General features: G+C 39.4%; 1 protein-coding gene across 3 annotated transcripts in view; it reads left to right on the top strand.

Annotated features, from left to right (window-relative positions):
- GPBP1 (GC-rich promoter binding protein 1) overlaps positions 1 to 12,624 on the top strand; it is a 71,136-nt gene that overhangs the window by 37,631 nt on the left and 20,881 nt on the right. For 2 of the 3 annotated variants that reach the window (XM_068535362.1, XM_068535361.1), the window contains 4 exons: positions 6,942 to 7,065; positions 7,202 to 7,425; positions 8,946 to 9,012; positions 10,078 to 10,137. In XM_068535362.1, the coding sequence (XP_068391463.1) occupies positions 6,942 to 7,065; positions 7,202 to 7,425; positions 8,946 to 9,012; positions 10,078 to 10,137 (475 nt within the window). The remainder of the gene's footprint in view (positions 1 to 6,941; positions 7,066 to 7,201; positions 7,426 to 8,945; positions 9,013 to 10,077; positions 10,138 to 12,624) is intronic. The other variant, XM_068535363.1, reaches the window with a different exon arrangement.

Below are 12,624 nucleotides of genomic sequence, written 5' to 3' on the forward strand. Positions count from 1 at the left end.
CTTAAAACTCTGTACAGTATTCTGTTTTGTGCCTCTATATCACATTTCATTTGTCTCATTAATTTGAGATTGTTTATGTCTTTAGGCTATTCTAGAGAGAACTGTATTGACTATTCATGTACTATCTCCTTGTATACATGGATGAGAATTCTTATATTTGTTTGTTTGTTGCGTTGGCTCTTCATTGCTGCACACGGGCTTTCCCTAGTTGCGTCGAGCGGGGGCTACTCTGTTGCAGCGCACGGGCTTCTCCGGTGGCTTCTGTTGTTGCGGAGCATGGGCTCTAGGCACGTGGGCTTCAGTAGTTGTGACTTGCAGGCTCAGTAGTTGCAGTGCACGGGCTTAGTTGCTCCGCAGCATGTGGGATCTTCTTGGACCAGGGCTTGAACCCGTGTCCCCTGCATTGGCAGGTGGATTCTTAACCACTGTGCCACCAGGGAAGTCCTGGATAAGAATTCTTTTGGCCTCTGCTTCTCAAACATTAATGGCCATGAAAATAACCTGGGAATTTTGTTAAAATGCAGATTCTAATTTCAGTAGGTCTCTAATGGGGTCCTAGTCCTAATAGTCTTCAAAATGCTGTTGATTCTGCTTGTCTGTGGACCACACTCTGAATAGCAAGGCTCTAACCTATAGTTAAAAGAAAAATTGCTGGAATTTAGTTCTATATTGCTAAATTCCTCTTCCATGTGGTATGCTGGTTTATACCCCTGTATGCTGTGCATAACTATTGTCTTTACTTTGTACTCTTGCCAAAACTTTGTCAGATTATCAGTTAACATTTTTGCCAATCTTTGTCGTGAAATGTATTTTCACTGTTTCTTGGACATTGGCTTATATTTCTTTGAACTGCTTGTTCACATCCTTGTTATTTCTTTTGGGTTGCCTTTTGGGGGGGGATTGGTTTAGGAAGTGTGTGTGTGTGTTTGTGTGTGTGTGTGTGAGATCTTTAATGTTTTAAGTGAAGTTCTTTTTTTTGTCTCCCATGTATTTCACTAGATATATGTTCAAGTACTTTATAGTACTTGTTGCTATCTTAAATGCTGTTTTAAAAAGCTTTCATATTAAGTCTTTGTTGCAGATATATTGTCTCCTGTGTTAGTATTGTTTCTAGCAACCTTCAGTAGTTTCTACTCTAATGTCTTGGATTTTTTAATGTGGAAAAATGTTCATTCACAAATAATATCAGTTTTCTCTCTGCGTTTTCAGTCCTCTTACTGTGTTTCTTATTCATATTTTATTGTGCTGGCTATATGTCAGGGTCTGTGAAAGGTCTGAAATTTTATCCTACTTTCAAGGTAACTATAACAAGGTAGCCTGTTACTGTTTCATGGATGCTGGCAAAAGACGTGAGACTTCCGGGTCAGAGACAAAGAGCTTTATTTTTTATTTATTTATTTTTATTGATTTATTTTTGGTTGCATTGGGTCTTCGTTGCTGCGCGTGGGCTTTCTGTAGTTGTGGCGAGTGGGGCCTGCTCTTCGTTGTGGTGTGCGGGCTTCTTGTGGTGGCTTCTCTTGTTGTGGAGTATGGGCTCTAGGTGCATATAGTGCCACAACTTCAGTAGTTGTGGCACACGGGCTCAGTAGTTATGGCTCGCGGGCTCTAGAGTGCAAGCTCAGTAGTTGTGGCGCACAGGCTTAGTTGCTCCGTGGCATGTGGGGTCTTCCTGGACCAGGGCTCGAACCCGTGTCCCCTGCATTGGTAGGCGTATTCTTAACCACTGCGCCACCAGGGAAGTCCCAGAGAGCTTTATTACTCTTAGCACAACAAGCAGCACAGCATGATTGTGGCACTGGTTCTTCATGACCCTTAAAACCTCTGGGAGTTGACATGGAGGGGGCCCAGGTGGATGCTATTCTTGCACTGCGAGGGAAATCTACCGCATTTATAAGAAGCCTGCTCTTTGTCTCAGAGTAGGACGTTACCTGTTCCTCAGTGTTCTCTGCGAACATGACCCTGAGAAATGAGCCATACAAAGAGCTGTCAAAGCCTTGCATTCTTGGCATATGATAAGAACACGCAGGGATGCTCAGGGCCCGTGATGGGTTGCCTGTCCCAACAGTCCACCCATCAGCCATACATGTTTTTGGCCAAACTTGAACTTTCACATGGTTGTACCACTCTCTCAACTACTCTGATTAGTCTGACAAACAGAGGCCAGAACCAAATCCATTTAATTTGTTTTACACAGCATTTAATGAAGGCTACTACCAGTGTCCCAAGCAGCACAGTGAGTGAGACCAGGATTTAGCCAATTGTGAATAACTTGGGGGGCTACTTTTCATTGCGGTGCTGAGCTTCTCATTGTGGTGGCTTCTCGTTGCAGAGCACGGGCTCTAGGTGCTCAAGCTTCAGTAGTTATGACACATGGGGCTCAGTAGTTGTGGCTCACGGGCTCTAGAGTGCAGGCTCAGTAGTTGTGGCACATGGGCTTAGTTGCTCCATGGCATGTGGGATCTTCCCAGACCAGGGCTCGAACCCGTGTTCCCTGCATTGGCAGGTGGATTCTTAACCACTGCGCCACCAGGGAAGTCCCAAAAGAGGTACTGTTAATTGAACTGTTAGCGGTCTGGAACGCCAAATTCATAACATGGATTAAATTCAAGGGTGTTTTTTACACATTAATGTTCAGGAGCTGATGTTGACATCAGGTATAGCAGAATAGTTAAGGACTGTCCATGGCCACATTAATTTTTTTGATTTCAAAGCATATGGATGGGGATGACAAATCGACCAGTGGGTCAGAATCTTATCCCCAGCTGCTGTTGGATTCAGGCAGTAGTGCTGGTTCTAGGGGACAGGGAGAGCCTTAATTGTTCTCCTTCCTACCTGCGCCTTCTGGGGTCAAAGATGTTTCTTCTCCAAGTGCTAGGGTTTTTGCTCTCCCTCTACAGCCATGAAATCAGTATGTCCCATTCCCATAGCTCCAACTTCACTTAAAACAAAACAAACGGACACCCTTCTTGCACCCAGGTTTTTTTATCTAGAGGGACTGGACGTGACTGGAGAGGGGCATTTTAAAATGATTTTCAGAGACCCGTTATAAAGGTGTCTCACCCTCACCTTCGTCCACATTGGACACTGTAGTGGGGACTTGGTGAGAAATGTACACAAGCAAATGGTCATTGTCTGTATGTGTAGGACCATGCCAATTCAACAAGAGAATCCAGGTGGCCAAACCAGATTGTTTGAATTCCTTTTTGGTTGGCTATCAGCCTGAGGGGTGGCCTGGCCTGCAGTTGTTCTTAGGGGAAAGAAAGAAACATCATGTCAAGATAATCAGGGCAGAATCTTGAATTTTTAATGTAGGTCTGTATAATCTCATAACTCTCCACTTATTTCATCCTGATTATTACCCAGGAAGTGGCTAAGAGGACATGATCCTTTTTTGGCTATGCTGCATTCATTGACCAGACTGTCAGTACTAAGATGTGAGAAGAGATGAGGGATGTGTTAAAATGCTTGTCAGTACTTGTGGATAGGGAATATGGAATGTTCATTGAGTACCTTGAATATTGGCTCATTGCAGGGATGACCTTTTTGACAAAAGATGTACTGTTAGTGGACTGTTAGTGGTCTGGAATATGCCAAAAACATTACGTGAATTAATTTCAAGAGCCACAATAGTGTGACTAGAGTTAGCCCATCAGACTGCAGCAGTAACAGTGTAGCCTGAAAGTTTCAGTGGTAGTGAGACTCCATTGAGAGCTCCATGAAGTAGTCAAAGGTTTGATGTAGTTCTCCTCGTGTGATATGGTCTTCTTCACAGTGAGACAAATGGACCAACTTTTGGCAGGAGTCACAAGTTGGCATGCAGTGGTGGCTTCTGCATCAGAAAGATAAAGTCCTTTATTTTGTAGTCAGTCTATGATAGTGGATGTGTTCCATGTCTGGTGTGATGATGGATCTAGGTGGTATGCCAAAGACTTGATCAGCATTGTAATTTCAGTCATTCTCAGTGCCATTCACTCTCATCAGACAACAAGCCTTACTGAATCAAAATGAGTGACTCAGATTGCCTCAGCAACAGTTGCAATTTCCCACAGTGTGTGACCCTAAAGAGATGTTTTTAATCTGCTAGTCTGTAGTTTTTCAGGTGACAGACAAGATGACTAGGCCATTGGCAATAGACCAAGGGTTAGAAAAATATAAAATGTCTTGTCCTTAAGAATATTATCTAAGGCGAGGGTCGCAGCTTTTATTTTATTCTGTTTAGCTGATTAGCACTTACCCATTTGGTTTTCCAGAGTTGTTGGGGCTGGATGGCTGCTGTGTGCACCATCATCTTTTAACTTAGTTGAAGCATCAGTGAACCAGGCTCAGGCATTTAAGGGAACTTTTCTGATTTGAGAGCCTTATCGAAATAGTGGCTTGTTACAGGTGACAGGCGGGGGAATAAAGTTTACTCCAAAGCGTAGTTGCCACTTCTAGGGCTAGGCCAGCTGTGCTGTTGAACACAACGATTTCCATTTGGTCAGGAGCCCTCTTGGGCTCTTTATTGGTGAGTCCTTAGTTTGTTTGCTTTCAATAAGAGCTCAGCATTAGGGCAAGAGCCACTTTTTCTTCTTTTTTTTCTTTTGGCTGTGCAGCTTCTGGGATCTTAGTTCTCTGACCAGGGATTGAACATTGAACCTGGGGCACGGCAGTGAAAGCCCAGAATCCTAACCACTAGGCCACCAGGGAACTCCCCGCATTCCATTTTAAAAAGGAGTGTACTTGGTGCGTGTGTCAGGCAGATGGCACTGCCGTACTGGGAAATAGCCTCTCTGAATACTCCAGAGCCGTCAAGTCTTCAGCCACATAATCTGTTTCTTTTCTTTCCTTCTTGGAGCTGTGCTTTTTATTAGACCACTTGGAAGGGGATGGGAATCACCTGTCAACCTGTGACATTTCCTGAATGGGAGAATCTTGAGCATTTTCAGTACAAGCATGTAACATTAGCACTAACTGTAAAACACAACAGTACATTGAGTTGGCCTAATAGCCCCACCTGCAAGATTGCTTTTAATTTCTCTCTCCTACTGCTGAGTTTTTTGCAAACTATCGGCCACGTTGGGGCACTGAGGTCCCTTTTCCCAGTATGGGGACACAGACTAAGGAGTTTAGTACATGCATATCAGAGTTACAGTCTAAGCTTTCAGGAGATTACATGATTTCTTTAGCTTGGAATGTGGGCAAGTACAGGGTGGAGAGAAAGACTACCCCTTTGGGGATTGCATGGGTGGCTTGGAGCCTTTTGCTGTTTTGGCTTCTGAAGCCAAGATTGGTGTTGCCTTCTCTCTTGTGTGCCTCCTGGCCCCAGCAAACACTCAGGCTGGGGCCTTTCATGCCCCCATGTACCATACTGCCATGGCTTTGCCCCATACTGAAAACTTTCAGCCACTCTTGTGCTTAGTACTGTCTCCCCTCCATGGGAGTGGTTAGGATGGTATCTTGGGTACGTGTGTGCAACAGAACTAAAAGAGTTTGTCTCTTTCTTTCCTTAAGTTCTCGCACAGTTGACTTTCTTGTTAAAGCAGCTGAGTTTGATGTGGGGAAGGAAGGGATCAGGGAGTACGAAGAGCACAGAATACTTCCACTCTGCCTTTTCTTTGTTTCCAGTAGTAGCAGCAGTTCAGCCTTAACAAACTTACTTCTAACGTTTTCAGTCTTTCCAAAACTCTATATTCATTGCTGTTCCGCTTTGGAGACCTCTTGACTTCGGCAGCCACAGCCATATTGCCTTTCAGGTGGGACCCCATCTCATGACAGTACATCCCTTCCTTCTACTCAGAGTAGATTTGCAACAATCAGAGCACTGTATGGACACCTTGTTTCAGTCCTGCCCCTTGCCACTTGGTCGCTAAACAGTGAGGGACCCTTACTTCCAACCATCACTTGGGTGAGAGCAATTGCTGCCAGATTCTGGAGAGTCTTCTCCTATGCCCCAGTCTGGCCGAAGAGACCATACCCTTGTTTTTCTTTTTCCAGAAGGTTTTAACTCTGAGAGTGTGACATCCTCATCACCAGAACTGTTAGGGTCTGTGAAGGGCTTGGGTTTTTACCCTACTTAAAAGCTTAGCAAGCTAGCCTGTTACTGTTGTTTCATGGATGCTGGCAGAAGACAGATAATCAAAGGCTTTACCTTTCATGGACAGAAGCAGCATGAGGATGAAGCCAGGGGCAGTAGGGGAACTTGCACCAGTTAAGTCCCACAGCAGCCATGTGGAGGGGCCCAGTTGGATGAAATGGGTATGTGCAGTGGGTTTGTATTGTAACTGAGGAACTCCACTCTTTGTCCTGGAGAGAATTGTAATATTAGTACAACCCAGAGGAATGGTCAGGGCATTAAAACAAAAAAGTTCTGGAGTTCTGATTGTGATTTTATCAGATTAATATTGGGGAAAAACAGCAACCTTTATGAATCGTTGTGAGTTTTTATGTTTTTATACATTTCTAATTCTTTAAAATCATTTTTACACATTCTTCCTTTGATAAATTCTTCTTAAAACATTTGCTTTGGAGAAGAGGAGTTTGGAAATAAATCTACAGAACTTAAAATAGAACTAGCTTCATTTGCCATAATTTTCTGATGTTGAAGAAAACCTTGAGCTATTTAAATCAAATAGTGTGTGATACACAATATTACATTTTGTTATAAAAGAAGGGTACTATATTTGCTTTGATTTCCTTACAGCGGTCTTTTACCTTTAAAGTTTTTGGATGAATATAGTTGTTGAGCTCAGAATGGTGCTCTTGTTTCTGTTAGGTAGAAAAAAATAGATGAACAATGGAACTCACAAGTTACCAGTTACCAAACACATTGAAAATAACTATAAAATGTTCTTCTTAACGATTTAAAATTCTTGGAAATAAATTAAGCCAGAGTATTACTAGTTTTTCAAGTTATAGTCAAGTTTTATATGTATGTTTACCTGTATGCTTATAATCTGTTTCAGTCGTCACTGAATTTTGAAAAGCATTCTGAAAACTTTTCATGGACAGAAAATCGTTATGATGTGAATCGTCGACGACACAACTCTTCAGATGGCTTTGATTCTGGAATTGGACGTCCTAATGGAGGTAAAATTTGCTAAGGAACAGTAGAGTTTAAGAATAATTTTCTTCGCATTCTTATAAGAATGTTTTGATTGTGATTAAATCTTTAAGCATAACCGTCTTCTTTGAATTTATAATACTTTACCATTATTAAATAAAGGTAACTTTGGAAGGAAAGAAAAAAATGGATGGCGTACACATGGAAGAAATGGTACTGAAAACGTAAATCATCGAGGGGGATACCATGGTGGAAGTTCCCGTTCTCGTAGCAGTATTTTCCATTCTGGAAAAAGCCAAGGCCTACATGAAAACAGCATACCTGACAGTGAAACGGGGAGGAAAGAAGACAAGAGAGAACGCAAACAGTTTGAGGCTGAGGATTTTGTAAGTTTCTTATAATTTTAATACAAATGAGGTTTCTGTAAGTGCTATGTAAGCATCAAGTCTCTCTCAGATTTTATCAGTACAGCTCATTTTCTACAGAGATCACACTTGACAGGTTCAATTATTTATTTATTTATTTCTAAAATAGTTATTTATTTGGCTGCACCGGGTCTAAGTTGCAGCACGTGGGATCTTTAGTTGCAGCATGCAGGCTCTAGTTCCCTGACCAGGGATCGAACCCAGGCCCCCTGCATTGGGAGCTCAAGAGTCCCAATCACTGGACCGCTGGGGAAGTCCCTCAATTTTTTTTTTTTTTTAAATTTTATTTATTTATTTTATTTATGGCTGTGTTGGGTCTTCGTTTCTGTGCGAGGGCTTTCTCTAGTTGTGGCAAGCGGGGGCCACTCTTCATCACTATCGCGGCCTCTCTTGTTGCGGAGCACAGGCTCCAGACGCGCAGGCTCAGTAATTGTGGCTCACGGGCCCAGTTGCTCCGTGGCATGTGGGATCTTCCCAGACCAGGGCTTGAACCCGTGTCCCCTGCATTGGCAGGCAGATTCTCAACCACTGTGCCACCAGGGAAGCCCCCCCTCAATTATTTTTAATCCTTACATTTTGTGAGGCTTTTTGTACATAACTCTTCCCTTCCCCAGTCTTCTTCCTCCTTCCCTCCTACTTATATTCCTGTATCTCACCGTGTGGTTTTTTAAAACTTTGGATAAATTTATGTCGTTTTATTCTTCATAGCAATTTAAACAATTTCCCTTTTCTGAGAGCAAACATCTAATAAGATTAGCTTTAGAGTACACATTCAGTGCTCAGCTCAGTTTTCTTTTTAATACCCTGAGCATCACTTTTTGAAATATAAATTTGTACTTTGCTTTGAAAATGAGCATGTTTAACTAAACATGCATTCAGTGATGCAAACCTAACAGAAGAGTTGAGGAATGGTCTGGTTTTCCTCTTCCCTGCTCTTGACCTTATGCTAAGAAAGGATGATTTCTCATATTGATGCAAAGACTACATTCTATTAACATTTGCTTTTTAAAAAAATTCATACTTTTTCCTCACGTAGTTGGGGATGAGGAGAATATTTAAAGACCCTTCCTTTGTTTTCTACAAATTGGAGTGAGTGTAGATAGTAACCATTTTAATTGTTAGCAGAATAAGCAGAAAGTAAGATTTATGAATAATTAGTGTTCAGTAGTAAAGAGTTCATTATATTATGTCAGATTTTTCCATATAGTTTTGAGATTACCTTTATTTATTTTTTATTTTTAAAATATTTATTTATTTGGCTGTGCCGTGTCTTAGTTGCGGCACATGGGATCTTTAGTTGTAGCATGCGGGATCTAGTTCCCTGACCAGGGATCGAACCCTGGGCCCCTGCATTGGGAGCATGGAGTCTTAGCCACTGGACCACCAGGGAAGTCCCTGAGATTACTTTTTAAAGGATTTTTTTCTTAAACGTGAGCAGTTTAAACATTTATTGTATTCTTTTTATTCCAACTTTTTTTCAGCCATCTTTAAATCCTGAGTATGAGAGAGAACCAAATCAGAATAAATCTTTAGCTGCAGGTGTATGGGGTAAGTAATTCTTGATCTATCTTTGAGGGATATATGTTATTTTTAGGTTTCACATTTGTGTTGTTTAAAATAAATAGGCTAGAATTAAACTTTCTCTTTTAAATACCTGTTTTTGATGTGCTGAGCTACAAAAAAGGTAGCACTTACCTTTTAAAAACCAAGATATTGCAGATAGGAGAAGATCTTGATTTGGATAGTTGATTTACATGTTAGTACCATTAAGTACACTCAAATACGCATTTTGAAAAAAATGGTTGTAAGTTAATGTAATGAATTAAAGTCATTTTGAGAGCAGCCTGATAATCTAACGAAACAAAAAATTTAGTTTAACTTAATCTGTAGTTTTTCAGAGTTGAAAACTTAACTGGAAAGATAAGTACTTTTAATCAATCATAGTGTGATATAAAAAAATTAATTTTTTTTACTTATGAAAATGGTTACACATAGTATTAAAAAATAATTGTATAAATTTTGCCTACGGAACTAGTCTGTTTGAAATTATTTGCCTTTTTGATTGTCAGATCTTAATGAGTTTTTCTGGTAATAACTCCCTTTTCTTTAAAACTGCTGAGAGTTTAATTTGATAGCATCTTACAGAAGATTAAACTGCACTCATATAGTACAACTTAGTTAGCTTTTTAGAGATTCAAGTGAAGTTTAAAATAATGGAAAAAACTTAAAATATGAAGATTTGATATCTGAAAAATAAATTTAATTATTTGATACCAAATTCAGAGGTGATGTATCCACTTTGGAACTTGTACACATGTTCATTTGTGTTTTCTATTGAAAATCAACAACTTACCAAAACAAAAGGATTGTGGCTTATGACAGCATACTAGTCCTAACAGTAAAGGCATTATTTTAAACTTTGCCACTTCCTGTGCTGTTCTTTATTGTATTTATGGGGTGATACGCTGGAGGAATTATTTTGTTTCTTTTGATCTCCCAATTTAAGGGCTTCTTGTGGGTGGGGGTGGGGGTGGTCAGACACTTTTGTTAGAACCATGTGAATGGCATTGTTTTTTCTGTATTGCAAATTAGTATTTCTGCCACTCTCCCCAGGCCTACACGCCCAGACACACACATACCCAACCAAAAAAATCTCCCAAGCTCCTCTCTTAGGTATGTTTCCTTATTATTCAGTTTTTCTGGGAACAGCTGATTGCATAAGAATATAGAACCACCTGGAAGGTGTTAAATAAAATCTAAGAAATTAGGAATAATTTGGATTTTATTAAAATGAAAGTAAATAAAAAATCAAGAATGTTAGTGAGCATTTGTCATATAAAACTACCTATAGATACTATTGGTACTGATCCTTGGTTAATATAATAATTTTAGAAATGATTTAAAGGCAAATACATCTTTGAAAATATTGAGAATAAAATGTATTAATATAAAGATTTTGGTTCTCCTGTTTCAGGGTTGGTCTAAGGATTTTGGGCACTAGTTGAAAAGATGTTTAAAAGGAAGATGTACTCTTTACTGTGTCTTAGGTAAACTAAAAAGTGTGTCTGCATTAGAAAAAAGAAAATGGTTAATTGTGGCTTGATTAATTGTTAAATTCCCAGTACTTCCCATAGGAATACAATGAAACTTCCATTGTATCACACTTCACTAGTCCTTTCTTACTTTACCCCGTGGGTTCCCAAATATTGTTTTCCCCATTGCAACATTTAAAATAGCTATGTTCCTGAGGAAGACATGAGAGAATTTTAGGAAGGACTTCAGTAGAACTTTTCTAGTGCTACTTCCTTCCAGGTAAGTCAGAATTTAATAACGGAAATGTAATATGTATTAAAAAGCAAACACCACCAGTTTGTCCCTGAAACTGTCCTTTTGTAGATCAAAAATTGCAAGAGTCTAAACATAATATCCCAAATAAAAAATACTTTGAGTGAAAGTAGTCAAGCTATTTAAACTATAGTTAAATATAAGTTTAATTCTACTTAGATCTTAGTTAGCTTTATTGGAAACACCCTACAGTTTATATCTGTAACTTCTGTAGTGTTTTGATCTTAACCAGGATCACTGTTGCTTGATGCATAAGATTAATATTTACTAATTAATTTATCTCATATACCTAATAATTTAAAAGTAAACAAAAATTTAGGGCACTTCAGTGTGCCTGTGAGAATTTTAAAATAATTTACCTGGGTGACTGATTTGGGTAGTGAGAAAGAGAGAGAGAAAATGATGTGTTTGTATGCAATTTGAGACATTAGTGACTATCAAATTGATTTGTGTGTTTTTAGAAGTCCTGCTGTCTATTTGTGTTGGCGTAATATGTCAGGAACATATCACTAGCAGAGCCTAACGTTTTGTGCTTAAGATACTAAATAATGAAAAACTTCAGTCACTAGTAATTAACTTAAGCATAGTCTTGTTTCAGCTCAGCATATATATTTGTGTTTATTCCTTGAGAATTTGATGAATTTATTCCTGAGTTTTTCTCATATTTGATACAGTACTTAAGAGCATCAAGGCTCATCTTTAAGAACTTTATTCATTTTTTTAGCCTTCTAAATCAAAGCAAATTGGTGACCAGCTCTTTTTTTTTTTTTGGCTGTGTTGGGTCTTCGTTGCTGCGCACTAGCTTTCTCTAGTTGCATCAAGCGGGAGCAATTCTTCATTGTGGTGTGCGGGCTTCTCATTGCGGTGGCTTCTCTAGGGGCTCATTATGGGCTCTAGGCACAGTGGCTCCAGTAGTTGTGGTGCACGGGCTCAGTAGTTGTGGCTCGTGGGGTCTCAAGCGCAGGCTCAGTAGTTGTAGTGCACGGGCTTAGTTGCTCCGTGGCATGTGGGATCTTCCCTGACCAGGGATCGAACTCATGTCCCCTGCATTGGCAGGTGGATTCTTAACCGCTGTGCTACCAGGGAAGTCCCTGGTGACCAGTTCTTAAAGGTGGGTTGTTTTCTAGAGAGAATTCTAATGGTATTAACCACTAGCATACAGGTTGAGTGACATGATTGCACTAAATGCGTTTAGGTCATGAAACAAGTGAAGTTTTTAAAGTGACTTTGTAAAAGGATTAAGAGAAGGGAATAATCTTTATCAAATTTCTTTGTATAAAAGCATTCTGTTGGTAGATTGTTTATATATTGATATGACTACACTTTCCTTCAATGTCTTTCTTATATGAAAACAATTGCTAACATTATAACAAGAAGAAAAGGTAATGCAACACGTGTTCAAGGTTGAGAAGGAAAAGTTAATAGTTTGATTAGACAACTTGACACAAGTAAGTTTTATTTGGTCAGAGTTACACGTAGCGTTCATTTAAGTTGTTTTTGTTTTAGAAATATATTTACTTAAGCCTACTCTTTTTTCATATGAGTAACATGGGGACCTTGTTAAAGGAAAGAATAGCATACTCCTGCTTTGACATAAATTATGTTAGTGAAACTCATTTGATTAAAACTCTCATACTACTGTAAAACAAAAGATTTGTACATTAAATAAAAAATTCAAAACCAGCTGCAAATTCAAACAACATCAATCCATATAAAAATAATCTTAAAAATATTTTTCTGTTTTAAAATTAGTGTTCAACTGGATTTAATTGCTGTGGTACTGATTGTTTGCTTTTGATATTTGTATGTTTTTGT

This window comes from Eschrichtius robustus, chromosome 2 (assembly GCF_028021215.1).
Source record: "Eschrichtius robustus isolate mEscRob2 chromosome 2, mEscRob2.pri, whole genome shotgun sequence".
Lineage (NCBI taxonomy): Eukaryota > Metazoa > Chordata > Mammalia > Artiodactyla > Eschrichtiidae > Eschrichtius > Eschrichtius robustus.